The sequence below is a fragment of the Onthophagus taurus genome, chromosome 1 (assembly GCF_036711975.1).
Source record: "Onthophagus taurus isolate NC chromosome 1, IU_Otau_3.0, whole genome shotgun sequence".
Taxonomy (NCBI): Eukaryota; Metazoa; Arthropoda; class Insecta; order Coleoptera; family Scarabaeidae; genus Onthophagus; species Onthophagus taurus.
In genome coordinates this window covers 31,509,528-31,526,837 of record NC_091966.1, presented here as the reverse complement: position 1 = coordinate 31,526,837, position 17,310 = coordinate 31,509,528, and the positions used below count along the sequence as shown (strand labels likewise).

Below are 17,310 nucleotides of genomic sequence, written 5' to 3'. Positions count from 1 at the left end.
AGAGACCATAACTGTTGAAATGTATAAAACATGTTCATAGTTACAAAAGACATTACCTGGTTTTGTTTTGTTTTTATTCTTTTTTAAATAACATTATAATTACAGTTATTGAGTGCGTGTTTTTTTTTTATTTATTTCCCCAGCAGTCCTACATATATATCTCTTATATACTTTCCATAATTAAAATTTTAGTTGGAGGTCAAATAAAAACCCAAAGTAAATACGTATCTAAAAATAACGATAGCGATTGAAAGTTAAACATCAAAAACATAAAAAAAGTTAGAAGAGCTTTCTGTTAAGCCATATTTAATTCCAATAAAGTGATATTAACATTCAATTTAAATTTTATAAGTGTTAAATGTATTATCGTAGGTTAGACAAATTTATATCATTTTTCAAAAAATTAGAACTATTTCCTTAAAGTTAAATTTCCTCAAAATGACTCCATTTAAAAAGGTAGGAATTAAATTTCTTCTCGCGTTCGCATATAAGTGATAAAAATAAAATCCAATTTAAATGATTTGAACGTGACGATTTTGTCATGAATATAAATGAAAAATTAAATTAAAACACCGAAAATAGAATAAATCCCAATTAAAATTCGCCACTCGTTCTTAATTTGCAAAACATTCAACAATTAACTTACCGCGTGCGGACTGTGATCGTACATCTTCTTGAAATAAATACTCTGCATAGTTTCCACCCCATCTTTTCTTCCAACATGAACCAACCCAGCGTTGCTTGCTCGTGCTTTATGTCTTCGTAAAGCTCGTGGATCATCAGATCGATGACTTTCCAATTGATCTCTATCGGCACCTTTTAAATTTAAATCTTCGGGTTGGGTGGAAACCCTTCTCGTCTTCCCTCTGTTAGGATCATCAGGAAGCGAATACTTTCGAAGCTTGGAATGGTGCGTGTGATGGTGACGGCTGTAAAAGGGGACGTTAATTTAATTAAAAGTAGGAATTAATTTGTTAAAGTAAGTAACTAGCTTAGTATCTCAAAAAGTAATTTGCTAAAAAGCTAATTTATCAACTGCATTTATATGGTAATTGCATTTTTTTTTGCTACCAATTCAAACATTCTTTTTATTTTCTTACCATCGAGGATGATGTATCGAATGTGATTTATAAAAACTAAAAATATTAAAAAAATATATATTATTTTAGTTAACTCACCGTCTTCTTGCATCGTCACTAGTACCGTAAGTGACTGGCATTATCAAAAAAGTACTAATTTTTGTTTATTTTTTTTAAGATTAAAAACAATTGTATTAACATGTTAAGCCTCTCTCGGACAATAATGTTTTAAATTTGATACTGGATAAAGGTTAAATGAAAATGGAATTTTGGCAGCTGAATCAATTTAGTGCCCACTGGCGACAATTAAATTTAAATTTGGTCTTGGGTCTAATTAAAATAGATTGTATCCAAGGATGTTAAAATGGAGAAAACCATTTTTTTTTAGCAACAAAAAATCCGTAATCGATGATGTGAAAATCGATTCTGCACAGATTGAAGTGAAGAGGATTTCGTTAATTTCCAATTTAAGGTCAATTTTCGTTGAAACGTAAATTGAAAGCTTTTGATTGATTCGGACTTTTTCATTAAAACCCATAAATTGATTTCTTTATGTATGTACCTACAGTAAAACCTCGATATAACAGTTCTTATAAGAATGGACTTTAATATTATCTATTTAATAATCAGTATATTTAAATATAAATGTTAGCTTATAGATAGAATCCAACTCGGGTTATTCCTCAAGTTGATCTATTCCATGTTCATAGATAAATTCGGGGTATTCACCGAGTTGTCTATACGATGTATAGACTAGGACGGTAGTTTTAATTGTTATTCATCGCTAAATTGTTGTACATTTTGATTGAACTAACACTAGACTTAGAACAAGAAATATTCTGATTTAGCCGTCCATCTGTTAAGACGGCTAAACCCGAATGTTTCTAGTTCTAGGTTTAGTGTTAGTTCTAATGACAGTGTTGACTCTATGTTGTATGTATATTTTTATTGTACTATAACTAGAACTAACACTAGACCTAGAACTAGAAACATTTGGGTTTAGCCGTCTTAAGAGACTAACGATTAAACCGGAATGTTTCTAGTTCTAGATCTAATGTTAGTTCTAACGACAGTGCTAGTTAGCACTAGATATCTCTATGTTGTATATTTTTATTGTACTAAAACTAGAACTAACACTAGACCTAGAACTAGAAACATCCGAAACTTTCTTGTTCTAGGTCTAGTGTTAGTTCTAGTTTTAATTGTTATTGAGCGCTGACGTCACGAACGGACCTTCGAGCTATGCACCTGTTCCTGGGATGTAGTAGTCCTCTTAGATTCTACTGTCCTTGATATAAATAACTATAAAGCCACGTAGACTGAAAGCAACAATGTGGATATCTGTCCGAATTTGTGTGCATTAAAATTATTGATATAACGGTCTTTTGGCTATAACGTATTAATCCGTCATATCGAGGTTTTACTGTATTTAACAATTTAAATTCGATTAAAAAGCGGCAACCAAACAAATTAAAATTAAAAACGATCACATGCAGCATTTCCTTTTAAACATTTTCTTTTTAAATTTTTACTTACCAATCGATCACGTATATTGACGAGCTAAAGAAAATAATAACAATTCCTAATAATATTTGTATTTATTTTCAACGCCTAAAAAATTTAATATCTTTCATAATCTTTTTGTAGTTACATAAAATGTATTTAGTTCTGTCTTTTTCGTTTCAATATTTTATCATCCCCAAAAAATCGTTTCGGACGAGAGACGAGTCCCCGGGGATGTTTAGATGGGAAGGCTCGCGCTGTAAATCCGGAGGCGGAAAATAACCGTTTCTGGACTCCTCCTGTCCCGGGGTTTCTCTCTCGGGCCGAAATCGATTAGTTCTTACCTATATTATCGTTCCCGGGGTTGTTTTACCGACACCCCACGTGTAACATCTCGATTGAATCGCAGTCAATCGGAAACTTTAGTGACAATAAGAACGATAGGAAACTTTTTTTTATTACAAATCTATTTTTGGAGATCAATACACGTTTTATCTTCATAAACTTCAAGATTTTCTTTTATTTACAGAAGAATTTAGAGATATTTTTCACCAAAATTGAGGATTTTGAGTTATAAAATCAAGTTTACTCCAAAAAAAATGTAAATTTCCGGATAATAATGTAAATGTGCAGTTTAAACAAACACAAGCATTATTCAAATCCAGATAAACAAATTTTGGTGGATAACTGAAATATAAACAAAGACAATAAAAATGAAGGTTATAAAGTTAAACGAATTCATAGATTTTTAAAAAATCGATTTGGAACAATGAAAATTTCAGTAAATATTCTACATTGGAATTTATTTATTTAACTTTACTGTCTCGCGATTTTTACAATGCATTATAATGATGTATAAACATAAAAAGGCTTGATTTCGAGATTTAATTAAGCTCAATGTATTAATCTTCATAAAGATCTTCTAAATCGTCATAATTAAATGTGACACTGTTTTGGTCATTTTGATGTCTCACAACCATTTCACTTGAATGTTCTTAATGTCTTTCTTGATATCACATTATCTTATTTACCAATAGTTTATCTTAAGCCAGTAATTCCCAATTTGTGCGCCTTGGGAATAGCAGGATTCAGTCAATCGACTTATAATTTAAGACTACTGACATAAATTTGACAGATACATAGGTAGTTTTGTGATTTTTGGTACTTGTATTTTTGATAACAATGTAATTATAACATAAAGTACTCATTTTTGAGCAGTAATAATAATAGTGCTGATAAAGAAAATTTCCTTTCAACTACTGGTATGAGTGTGTATCACTATTATTTAGAGGTTTAGTTTATTTAGAGTTCAAATTTACGCATTTACGTCAATAAGAATTAATAGTACAAAAAGACAATGTGTATTGTGTATGTAACGTTTGCAAGCTGAGTGTACGTTTCCAAGTAAATTGAAACATAATCTAGAAGCTAATTACCACAGAATGATTGGGAATTTTTTGTCAGGAAGTTAAAAGAACTGAAACAACAAAAAATACATTTTTTAAAACTGCATCAATACCAAACAACGGTTTGTTAGCATCTTACAAGGTGGCTTGCAGAATCGAAATGTAAGATGCCTTATGTCATGGTAGAAGAACTTATACAATCAGGTGCTGTAGATATGGTAAACACCCTGATTATTGAGTCTGCTGGGAAGCTGCATTTAAAAGTGTATTTGTCTAATAACACAATTAGCTGGAGAATACAACATAATATATGTCGGAAGATACCAACTATCAAGTAATTGAAAAAAAAGAGTCGAATTTGGATTGCTGTTAGATGAGGCTACGGATAACAGTAAAAATGCTCATTTGATTGAGATATCTTGGTACATTCATATCTGAAAACAATGTCAATTGGTTTAAATATGTTGGTGTCTGTACTGATGGAGCTCACTTCATATCTGGCTGCTATGAAGAATACAGGAGACTTACTCAAAGCAGATCTCGAAATGTACTGTAGATTCACTCATAAAGAAGAGCTTGTGTTAAAGCATCTAAGCTCTTTACTAAAGGTGTTACAATGTATGCTGAATGTGGTAAATTTTATAAAATCAAAAGCAAAGTTTTTTAAAAAGCTTTGTAGAAATCTCCCATATTCCTACTTCCTGAACACTCGTATTTATTGTACTATAGCAGTGCACGTTCTCATGTGGTAATGTTTTATCATACACTTTTAAATTGTGGCACGTAGTTTTTATTTCCCTTAAAGAAGAATGATACAAAGATGCAGAATATTTTGGTGATGTTTTTTGAAAATGTAAACTCCCTTGATCTCTTTCTTCAAGGAAAAACATACACATTTTGAAGCCAATGGAAAAATATAAGTTTTTATAAAAACACAAGAGAAGATGCAATTTTTCACGTTAAATGATTTTTCAAAAGATATAAAAACTATGTTTGAGGACATAGTTAATTAACTGGTTTGAGAAACATTTTGAAAATGAAAATTTCGACAAGTTTGCCCGAATTCAAGGTTCACTTAACATCAGTACTGCTTCGCCTGAAATTACTTCTTCTTCAGAAAGCAAGTGACAGAACATTACTTATTATTTACGAATAGTCATCGTTTTACTTGCTGTGCCATGGAAATATTTTAATTGACAAAAGGAAAAGTTTTCACATGATTGAAATCAAGCCACCGTTCTCCCTATGCATGGTCGTGTCAATGGGAATGCTTTGAGTGCACTTTTTTATGCCTTCACATGTAATGTTTCAAGCGGTTTTTCACCGTCTAAAAGAAATTGGATCCTTTGAAAAAACGTCTTATGACAGCGGATTACAGAGATTCATATGTCCGCCAGAGATAGAAGAATAACTTTTAAATGCAATGGATGAAAATCATGAAACATGTGTCAGAATTTCGGGTCAAGTGGGTACAAGTGCACATGTTGTTTGGAGAACTCTTCGTGAGCAGCTCATTTATCTCTACCATATCCAACGTGTGTAAATGCTCACTACTCCGGATAACCACGCAAGATCGACATTCTGTCAACGGTTTTTATTGGAAGTTGCTGAAAACTCAGACGTCTTAACTAACATTCTGTTCACTGATGAAACTGGTTTCACCAGAACTGGAATATTCAACTTCCATAATAATCATGTGTGGTCTGACAAGAATCCTTGAGAAGTTTTTGAAACCAAATATCAACAGCGTTTTAGTCTAAACATCTGGCGAGGCATCATAGATACTTTACGTTTGCTATTAGGGACATTTTGAACATATTCAATAATAATTATAGTACGTTGCAATAATACCATGATAATAACCGATAACACAAATTATTACTATTTATTATTATTATTGTTATAATGTAGTGTAATCATTTTTATCTTGGTAACGGTTGATTTGCTGACTAATCTTCATAAAGACATTGCAAGTTATTTTCGACCAACCTGTTCATTACTGTTAATGAAATCAGGGTAATGAAATTATGGGTGGATGTGATGATCGAGGTCAGCCAATTCATCGATCATCACATCCACCCATAATTACGCAATTATTAAGTTCTTGATATCCTTACTGCTTTTTAATCATGAACAAATGTTCAATAATAGTACCATGGTTTTAGTTCAAACTGTGACGTGTCCTGAAGATGACTCTAAGTTGAGTGGAAACCGGTAGAACGAAAATATAATAAACTATCCATTACAAAAAGTCCAATTCTTTATTTTAATAATTACAATGTCAACCAATGCATTTTGGTTCTAAATTGATCTTAACAACGTTCACTACAAATACATATTGGTGAGGTTGTGACATGTTTCGTTTATAAAATTTTATATGCTGCACACACTGACAGGACGACCTCACAAGCATTGTATACTCAATTTGCTTTCAGGTTTACTACTTCATTTACAAAGGTTAATGCAATAAATATTTTGTACTTCTCTTTTCTTAATAGAATTTATTCTATTTCGTTCATTATGTTTTGATTTTCTTTTCTATATTCTTACTACTAGAACCATTCTCCTCCTTTGTTCATAGACCAGTTTTAACAATATGATTTTAATAGACTTCTTTTGCTACTCTGAATCATAATAGATTCGCAGATAATATATGCGTACATTTTTTGTTTTGTGTCTGTGATCTTGTTGCTTCATATGTGGGTATTATGTTTAGCTCCTTTCGTATTTTGTCATATTTTGTTTTCCATTTTTATTGTCCGACTTATTTTACTCTTCCCGTAATGTTTTCGTTTAGGTACTTTTTCGATGTTCTCTCTTTTTAAAATGATAGAAGTTGAAATATTATAAATCATTATTCATAAATTATAAATCTATATAATTATTTAATACCTAATAAATTAACTGAACGCTGTTGACGTCCAAATTATTAATGCCAGGGCGTGTAAGTTGCTGCCAGATCTCAAAAGTTGGCTAAATGTAAATACGAAATGCTATATATTTCAAAAGACGCATGGCTAAACCCGAATGATTCTAGTTCTAGGTGTTAGTTCTAGTGATAGTGTAACCGTAACCTATGCAGTCAAAAAATGTTCTTAAATTCTTAACAGTAATGAAAATTGTAAAAAATATTGCTTACTCATCCATAGTTGTACCAAATTAAGTGTTGGATTTAAATATTGCCCCAATTTTTTTTGTGTTGCCAATCCTAATCCTATATGAAGGAGTAATGCGTTATTATTAACACGAATCACAAATTTAACGGATATTTTACAAAGATGGTTCAACAACTTCGTGGAATTGGTTGAGAAGCTGCACTGAATGACTTTACAGTTCGGAGTATATTTTAAAAATTTAAAGAAGGAGGTGTAGTGACGTATATAAAACTCAACACAAATGCTAAAGTACCGCTAAAAACATTAATTAATGAAAAGCGGCAACATTAAATCGATTATCACTTTGAAAAGGAAAATTTTAGACGCAACTTCAATTGGTTATATTTGTAAACAAACAAAATTCCCATTTGGTATTCCGAAAATTGTCGCAATATGCACAAGATATTAATGCATCCCCAAGGAGTTGTTGTTTGGGGTGGGTTTTATGGTGGCGGCGTGATGGGGTCATGCTTTTTCGTTGCTACAGCAACATGGTAACTGGTATTTATGGCAACGCTCCGGATCTTCAGCATATGTGGTTGCAGAAAGGGGGTGTTTTTCGCTACATAATTCAAGAAACAATCAATTTGTTGCAACAACAATTTCTTTGCTTGAAACAGCATTAATGTTAAAACAATATTTGTGCGCCTAAAATTATTTTAAGATGTTACATGATTATAGAATGGTTATTAGTACAAGATTTGCGAAAAAATTAATACTATTTTCATAGATAGTTATGGAAATGTTATATTTGAAAAATAAACGTTTTCCTACGAGACATTATTTAAGGTCCAAGACATCATCATTATTTAAGGTTACTATGTTCGTTGGTGTTTTAGCGATAAGTGTTCGTTCAGTTCACATTGTGTGTATTCGCGTCAATATTTCTTGGGAGTAATGGTCGTTTACCGCAGTAAATCTCTTTCAAACGTTTCGTCAATCAATATCCTTTCTAAAGCTTATATTCGTTCCGGTATTGATTGTAAAGTTATCCCACCCCCCAAATTGAATTATGTTTGAGCTAAAATCTTGATTAATTTTGTTGTTTCTATTTTATTAAAGAATAACCTGGTTATGATTAAGATAATTAAGATCTTAATCATTTTCGACGTCAAATACGCATTATTTGCATGATTAATAATCAATAAAACTCGATAAATCTATAAATACCTCACATCAATAATAGTGTTAACAACAAAAACATTCTAAATCTAGATAGATTTGGAATGTTAATTTTTTAAAGCAACAAGAGATGTTTAAAAAACTATTTAACAAATCAACTTTGAAATAACTCTATAATTTATGAAAAGACGTCAATAAAACTAAATTATTTAAACAAATCGAAAACTCAATCCAATCTCAAAAATATCCCCAATAAATAAAGCTGCTTACCTTCGTCGATGTTTCTTATCATCATTTCCATCGATTTGGGAATCCTCGGGAATTGTTCCATTGTTATTATGAAATTGTACCTTCCGGTCAGGGGATTCATCCGGAGGACTACGGAAACTGCTCGGATCTGAAAGTATGTACTCCGAGCCGGAACTTAATGCTGTGTCATCCTCTTCGGCGACTGTAAATGAGGATAGCAATCCAGTATCGGAATCGGTGATTTTACAAACGGGCGATCGGACACTCGTTGGCGTATGAGTTGTACCGGAAGTTAGTGTATTTGAATCTGGAGATTGTACAGAGGGTGTATCTTCACCACCTCCGACGTCTTCTTCTGGATCTTGTTGACTTCCCCGTCGTTTCGTAGATTTTGGAGGTTTGATAGGAGCGTGCATATGAGGGTAATTTGTTTTACGATGCACTAAAAAAATTAAAAATAAAGAAAAGATCATAAAAGTGTAAAAAAATTATCTTTTAATCTTGAAAATCGATCTGTTTTAATTTGATACAGTAATTCGATTCATTTAATACATAATAATTTGATTACATCCAAGGTTATTTTTTTATTACATAACGAATTTGTTATAAATTTTTGCTTACACGAGTATTCGTTTTCACCAAAATTTTTTCTTTCTCCCGGTGGTGAATCGTGAAGTTGTTCAACGTCGAATCTTGTATCGGAATCCATGGCGAATACTTTGGCGCATTCATCATCCAATTGGACTTCACCGTCGTTGGCGTTTCCAGGTCCATCGTTCTATAAAATAAAATAATAAAATTTAATAGATCTAATTATTCGTTATCATTTTATAGTTATTAATAAATTTTGATAATACGCCCACTAAAATTGAAATTTAAATCCAGTATTTTTGGGCGTCATAAAAGATAATTATTTAGAATTGAACTGATTTAATGATGATGGTGTGGAATTTGAGGTCTAATAGAACCGGAAAAAAAATCTTGTTGATTTTGATATCGTTTCTGATATTTTAGGTTTTTCGAGGTTACTAATCATAAGTTACATATCCAGATATTTCGGATATTTTCAAGTATTTATGTATATTTTTTGATTAACGTAAAGAATATAGAATTTTGGAAAGTAATAATTTCAAATAAGAGCACCAAGTGGCGTTTCATTGTGGCTTGTTGCAAACTCTGGCACATTATTTCAAACCATACATAATTGTGGATAAAGTTATTATTTCTGCTCTAGTAGAAATGTGTAGAACTCTACCACTAACCCTAGGGAGTTTGCAGCTAAAACAATTAGCACAATTTCCATATCAAACAGTACCACGGAGAAAGAATTTTTTGAAATTATACATGATGTTACTCATGCATAATTTTAATTTGTTCTGTTAATAAATGGATGTATTGAAAACTAGCTTCAAAATCATATACACTTTTATTTAAGAATTCCAATTGTATAGAGACATTGTATTTTCTTCTTCTTCTTTCTCCACTCAGGCTTAAAGCCTGTTCTTCGTCAATGATGCCTCTATTCTGTACGGAAATGGTCGCTTCATCTTTTCCTTGGCCATCCTAGACTTCGTTTACCTAACGGCGATTTAACCGCTTTTCACTAATCTATCTTGTCCCATTCTTTCTATACAGGGTGTGTCAAATGTCTGGAATATAGCCAATAACCTCGCCATTTGTGGTTTTAAAGAAAAATGTTTCAAATAAAAATTCTTTATTAATTGTGGATACTTGCTTGTTTACATTGTTCTTTATTTCGTTGCTATGACAACCAACATTGTTATTTTAAATGCACATGTGTTTATGCACATGGATGCATATGTTTTTTTTTGCACAATTTAATAGAGGATAAACTACGCGATGAACATATCAAATTATATGGTTGTATAAGAAAAAAATCGAGAAAAAATGCGTTCTCTGAAAATATACAGGGTCATCCACGACGACCGTTCATTAGAACTTTACAGGGTTCTAGCCAAAACAAAAATTTGAAAATTCAGATTTAAGTATTATTAATTGCGTTCTCTTCGACTAAAATATTTTCAGATTTCTAGCACTTCCGGTTATACCGGAAGTCGCCACCTACTTTATTTTTTTAAATGGAACACCTATATATTTTTACATATTTGAATTTGTCTGTTTTCAAGGTTTATGAATAACTTTACTTTTTGCAATTTGATTCGGCCGTTCTCGAGTTATTCGAATTTTTCTAGAAAAATCTGCTCCAGCAGACATTTGTTAAAAAAATCAGAGAACACTCGATTTTTGGGATATCAATTTAGGATTCAGAACATGCGTAAGCAACATGATGGAGTATGTTTTGATGCCGAGTACGGCCGTCTAGAACGTTTGGTCACTTTACTACGGCACGTTAACTTTTCGAAATTTGGAAATACCATAACTTCATTTTTTTAAATGTCAGCCCCCATATTTTATTACTTAGTCGTCTTGGGTGTCTCATTTTACATCTTTTATATCCCATATGTCCTATACCTAACATTTATAGTTTGGGAGATAATTAGGGTTTTTTGAAAAATGCACACATATCATATCGATATTTAACCTAGTGTGCCATGAATACCTAGTGTGACCTAGTGTGTAACCATATGAAGTGGCCTTTTGAAAATTTGCAGACTTCTGATGTTTGATGCCAGCTTTTTAGTAAAATATTTTCAGGTTCCGGGTACTTGCGGTTACACCGGAAGAGGTGACAATTTTCATATTTCAAATGGAACAGCCCTGTATTTCATTACATTTTTGATATTTTTGTTCAATTTTAGGCCATTTGTGTGTTGCAGCCGACACGTATACGCAATTATTTGGTTGCACTCTCCATAAATTATTATCAAATTCAAATAATCCTCATTAGTAAATTCCAAATGTGGCATTTCTTGAGAACAGATCACTACAAAAAGTAACTTAGTCATCACACCAACAGAAATAAACCATAGCTTTAGCAAATGTCAAACTGTTTACTCTGTCCTTGCTGATCCTCTGATAATACATAACCACAACAACATTCCACAACACCAAATTTTTTTTCCTGCGGGCAAACTAGATGATTTATAAATTATAAAAAGTAACGTTGTAGTTGACATTTTTGATTGAAAAATGTAATAAAACTCAGGGTGTTCCATTTGAAATATGAAAATTGTCACCTCTTTCGGTGTAACCACAAGTACCCGGAACCTAAAAATACTTTAGTTGAAAAGCTGGCATCAAACATCACAAGTTTACAAATTTTCAAACTTTCACTTCATCCGGTTATTCACTAGGTTGCACTAGGTATTCATGATTCATGACAATCATGACACACTAGGTTAAATATCGATGTGTGTGCATTTTTCAAAAAACCCTAATTATCTCCCAAACTATAAAAGTTAGGTATAGGACATATCGGATATAAAAGAAGACACCGAAGACGACTAAGTAATAAAATATGAGGGGTGCCATTTAAAAAAATGAAGTTATGGTACTTCCAAGTTTCGAAAAAGTAACGTGCCATAGTAAAGTGACCAAACGTTCTAGGCAGCCATACTCGGCACCAAAACATACTCCATCATGTTGCTTAAGCATGTTCTGAATCCTAAATTGATATCCCAAAAAGCGAGTGTTCTCTGATTTTTGGAACAAATGTCTGCTGGAGCAGATTTTTCTAGAAAAATTGGAATAACTCGAGAACGGCCGAATCAAATTGCAAAAAGTAAAGTCATTTATAAACCTTGGAAACAGACAAATCCAAATATGTAAAAATATACAGGCTGTTCCATTTAAAAAAATAAAGTAGGTCGCGACTTCCGGTATAACCGAAAGTGTTAGATATCTGAAAATATGTTCGTCGAAGAGAACGCAATTGATAATACTTAAATCTGAATTTTCAAATTTTAATTTTGGCCAGAACCCTGTAAAGTTCTAATGGACGGTAGTCGTGGATGACCCTGTATATTTTCAGAGAATGCATTTTTTCTCGATTTTTTTCTTATACAACCATATAATTTGATATGTTCATCGCGTAGTTTATCCTCTATTAAATTGTGCAAAAAAAGACATATGCATCCATGTGCATAAACACATGTGCATTTAAAATAACAATGTTGGTTGCCATAGCAACGAAATAAAGAACAATGTAAACAAGTAAGTATCCACAATTAATAAAGAATTTTTTGTTTGAAACATTTTTCTTTAAAACCACAAATGGCGAAGTTATTGGCTATATTCCAGACATTTGACACACCCTGTATATGCATTCTATTCTTTCTTCAGTTTATGTATTCAATTGTTGATATTTTGCACTCCACGTAATGTTCTTAAGTCTTCGCTTCTTTCTCTATCATATAGAGTTTTACCGGTGATTCTGAAAAGTATCTTCATTTCTGCTGTTTTCAATATCCGTTTTGGTTTAGACGTGTTAAGTCTAGCCTCAGCCGTATGAGTCATATCAGTTTTGACTCATGTTTGTTCCTCCATAATGTCTGGTTTCAGCAGCCTGCGATTTTCCTGGCTTTCCTGTTTTGTTGGGATACTTCCTCTTCGATATTACCATAACTTAATAGTTCAACTCCCAAATACGTGAACATCATGACCTGCTCTATTATGTTCTGGTTCACTTCCAGCTTACATCGAAGTGGCTCTTTCGCTGTTGTCATGCATTTAGTTTTTTGTGTAGCAATGGACATGTTGAATTGTTTCGCTATGTTGTTAAATGCTTGTAAGGTCCTCTGTAGATCGCTCTCGATTTTTCGCAAAGAGGACCGCGTCTTCAGCATAACACAAAATCACAAATTCTTGATCACCCATTATGTAGCTTCATGTCCATCTTGACTTTTCTATGATTTCATCCACCACAGGATTGAATAGTAGTGATTAGGAAATACATTTACAGGTATTTCCTTAGTAAGTTTTCCATTTATCCGTGCTTGTATGCTATATTCCGAATAGTTGTTTTAACTATATTTGTCTATTCCGCGGTTTATAGCAGATTTACGACTTGTCTCATCACGGATACAGCATCTGTACAGGACCTTTCTGACCTAAAGCCTTGTTGTTGTTCGGACAGTGTTATAATGGAATTGACATTGTATTTTATTAGTATATAAAGACATGCTCAATAACGAAATATCAATCCATTTTTAAACATTATGTTTATCCCAGAAACGCGCTGCAATGTTGACATTTATTAGGTACTCGTAAATAACCAATCTTGAAAGCTACAACTGAGGGTGGTTATCTGAAACCTTTATCCTTTAGAAAAGTTTAGGAAAACAAGAACATAAAGCAATTTACGATTCGTTACACGTATAATTTCATTTTCTTTTTATCTTCATTAAGTGTGTACACAAAAATATCGAATTCAACAATATTGTACCACAAATAACGAGTGGTTTTAATTACAGTTGTACAAACATCAGCAAAATGAACACAAGGAAATAATTTAATCGTATCCTCTCGCATCTTGTGATTGATATTTTGTTTTTATCATATTATTTTGTGTCTAAACCTAGTTATCTAGATTTCTATTAATGGAGTTAAGCATATTTCTTTATTGCTTATATTTCAATGCACTCTCTATGTCGAAGTAGCGTATAGAATAGCCAAAATAACCGTCTAAGCTAAAAGATGTCTTTTGGCATTACTTTGCGAAGCAGACACACATCTAGATGTCTTACCATTGGTATGTTTATGATAACTTATGTTGGGTTATCTATGATTTGCTGTTCATCATGTATGACTTAGTAGCATACTAATAACAACCCAATACCACCCAACCCCTGGAAGAGCTATATCTTTAAGATATAACTCATTTTACCACTCTTCTGTTTCAACCTAAACCTTCTGCTTCTCGAAAAAATGTTCCTCGTTTTAGTTTTCTCGTACTCGAACAGAATTTCCCACGTTATCCATATTAACCAGGAGCATACTGTTTTGTATGAAGTTTAATACCAAAAACAGAATTTAATTCATGCCCAATATATTTGGATTAATAAAGAAATTTTTTATGTATAAAGTATTTTTAAACACTTTTTATTTCAGGGTTATATCCAATTTCAAAGTAAACACGGGAACAATGTTTTCTTTCCTTTTTTGGTGTGGTTAACTTGATAATATTGAATGTTAAAATAAATTCTATTTTTGGATTTGTTAAATGGATCATTGTTTGTACAAGAAATGTTTTTCATTTTATAATTTTAGAGTTATAAGTGGCTCTATGAAAACAAAAACATTTATCTTCTATTTTTAAAATGATTAAGACGGTAGCACTAATTATTTAAATAAACTATTCATGGGGTTAATTATATTGATTAATAAATCATCTAATTTATTTGATTTCGTTTAAAATGCTTTACATAGACAGATAGCCAATAAAATCTAAATGGGTAATGCGCAAAACTATAAATCAGAAATAACATTTTCAGTTTGCATGTTTAAAACTCATCTGAAAACTAAATAAACTGTTTTTAAATTGTTGAAATTTTATAGCTAACCGTGAAGTAATTTTCTTTGTTCTTAAACATTTTAGGTGGGTCATTAATCAAACTTTTATCAAATATTTACGGAAATTTTCCAAAATATTTACGCAAGTAAACATAAAAAAATTGATTAAAATAAGCTCGATTTTAGAGGAACAAGCGTTTTTCTTTAAACCAAGTCACGCGATGTAAACGGTCAAATATTAACGACGTGCCAACGAAGTACTCCAGGATACGTTATCTGATACGAGTAGCTATAAATATTTTCAGTGTTGTTTTATGAATGAAAATTGTAAAATACAAAGTAGCTGGACTTAATAATAACGAAATTTATTGAATCTTAAAAATCTTTTGATTTTATCAATTTAAAAAATAAAAACTTAAACAAAATGTATTATTGGTGGATAAAGGTAATTCCTTTTTGGGCAAAAAATAGAAAATTGATTGCGTTTTTAATAAATGGGATTATAAAATTTTATGAGGTACTTTGTCCTACGCATTTCGAGAACTTTCATGTTTCGATCTTCCAGAAATAACTCGATTCGACTTATTAATGGATATAAATAGACGGTAATAAGAATATTTCATTAAATAATGTGATTAAAATCAATAGGGTGTTTCTAATTATATTATAAGTGAAATTCTAGAACTTTAGAGTTGATATTTTAGATGAGTTCTATAATGATTTTATTTAAAATTAAGGTTAAAGTGAGAACAGTTCAATCCGAACAATTTGAGAATATGATCGTTGTCGTCAGATAACATTCGTCGCGATGCGGGAGCTCTTTCAAAACATTAACGGCCTCTGTTTAAAGTTTTGAAAGAGAACTCCTTTGTCTGTTTATCTAAAGGTTTTGCTTGCGCTGTTTAAACTTAATTAGAGTAATTTAATTATATTTTTTCTGAACTTGGGACAATCTTACCAGATTTTACAAAATGTAAGAATATCTGAAAGAAACGAGTCCATAAAATTCAAAGCTGTTTACAATAAATTTTTGGAATTTATTGATATCTGTTGACTTAGATTCGAAAAATACTTTCTGTATACATAAAATTTCAAGATTCGTAACAATAATCTTTATTAGAATCAATCTTTAATATTGATCAAACATTTACCATTTCATTAAGTAGAATTCATTTATTTGAATGCATAACTTATAGTATTCGTTGAAGATTTCAGCTTTATTATTCATTTAAGCGCTGAAATCCTGTAATTACATAGTTATTCATTTCAAAACTCAACATTGGTCGGGTACAGCTCTATTGTCTGTGCTCTTGAGATATGAAAATCAATTAGAAGTTAACTTGAGATCAAAGGGACAGAAATTGATAACTATTCTGTACCCACTCTGGTATTCTGTATACTATGATTCCAAACCAGTGAGTTATGAACAATACTTAGTAGCATAATATCCAAAACTTGACAAAACAAACATGTTGCATAAAAGTTTTCTGGCCGTTCCCGTCTTCACGCAAGCAAAATATCAAAAATTTTCAATGCAGAGAACGACTACGGCCTCTTCCAATCCATAAATACACGAACATAATCAAACTCCAGATTAACAACATTTGACTTGATTGCAGAACGTCCGAAAAGAACATTAATATCTGCATTTATTTTTGAACAAGCAGGGGCTCAATCTATTTACGAATGATGTAAATATTTTAATAACTGGGAAGTACAGAAAACAATAAAAGGGCTAGCAATGATCCCGGTGGAATACCAACCCACATAGACAAAAAGGTTGACCGATCACGTAGAAACATTTTAGTAAGAATCATCGCCAAAGTAGACAAGCGAATTCAGTACAGAGAGGACTTTGTGCTTGTAGCGTAGTATAAGCATACAATAATGACTAGTATTGAGAGTAACAATATCGGCCATGACCTTTAACAGAGTTATGCTACATTCACAATTAATTGTAAGACATAAATCATATTGCGAAGGGATAAAACATTATGTTCAGTAATATATCTTCGTAGGTAGATCTCCATACATTTTGCCAAACCCGTTGTAGTAACTGGGATGGATACAAGATCAGTTAAATGTGTGATATTTATATCAGCTGTTACAGATTTAACACGTCAGCAACCCAACCGAGTTTAAAATAGTATATTATTATATGCGAGTAGAATACTATACTTTATCCATGACTATTGAAATTGATTCCATAAATTAGTTTTTTAAATAAATTTTTGAAAAAAGGTTAAACGTCAATGTGACCCAAATTCAATGTTACTAACTGTAACCAACTTCACAACAATTTGTCAAAATTAAATGCCAGTTTTATAAAACGTCGTTTTCTTTACGAAAATTAATTAATTTATG

The 17,310-nt window shown here is 31.8% G+C and overlaps 1 protein-coding gene across 8 annotated transcripts in view; it reads right to left on the bottom strand.

Annotated features, from left to right (window-relative positions):
• LOC111417618 (Anion exchanger 2) overlaps positions 1 to 17,310 on the bottom strand; it is a 101,820-nt gene that overhangs the window by 44,596 nt on the left and 39,914 nt on the right. For 5 of the 8 annotated variants that reach the window (XM_023049952.2, XM_023049953.2, XM_023049954.2 and 2 more), the window contains 4 exons: positions 9,136 to 9,292; positions 8,536 to 8,956; positions 1,101 to 1,136; positions 647 to 929 (listed from right to left, as the gene is read on the bottom strand). In XM_023049952.2, coding sequence (XP_022905720.2) covers positions 647 to 929; positions 1,101 to 1,136; positions 8,536 to 8,956; positions 9,136 to 9,292 — 897 coding nt within the window. Of the gene's footprint in view, positions 1 to 646; positions 930 to 1,100; positions 1,137 to 1,178; positions 1,296 to 2,615; positions 2,640 to 8,535; positions 8,957 to 9,135; positions 9,293 to 17,310 lie in introns of those variants that run through there. The other 3 variants (XM_023049951.2, XM_023049955.2, XM_023049957.2) reach the window with 3 other exon arrangements.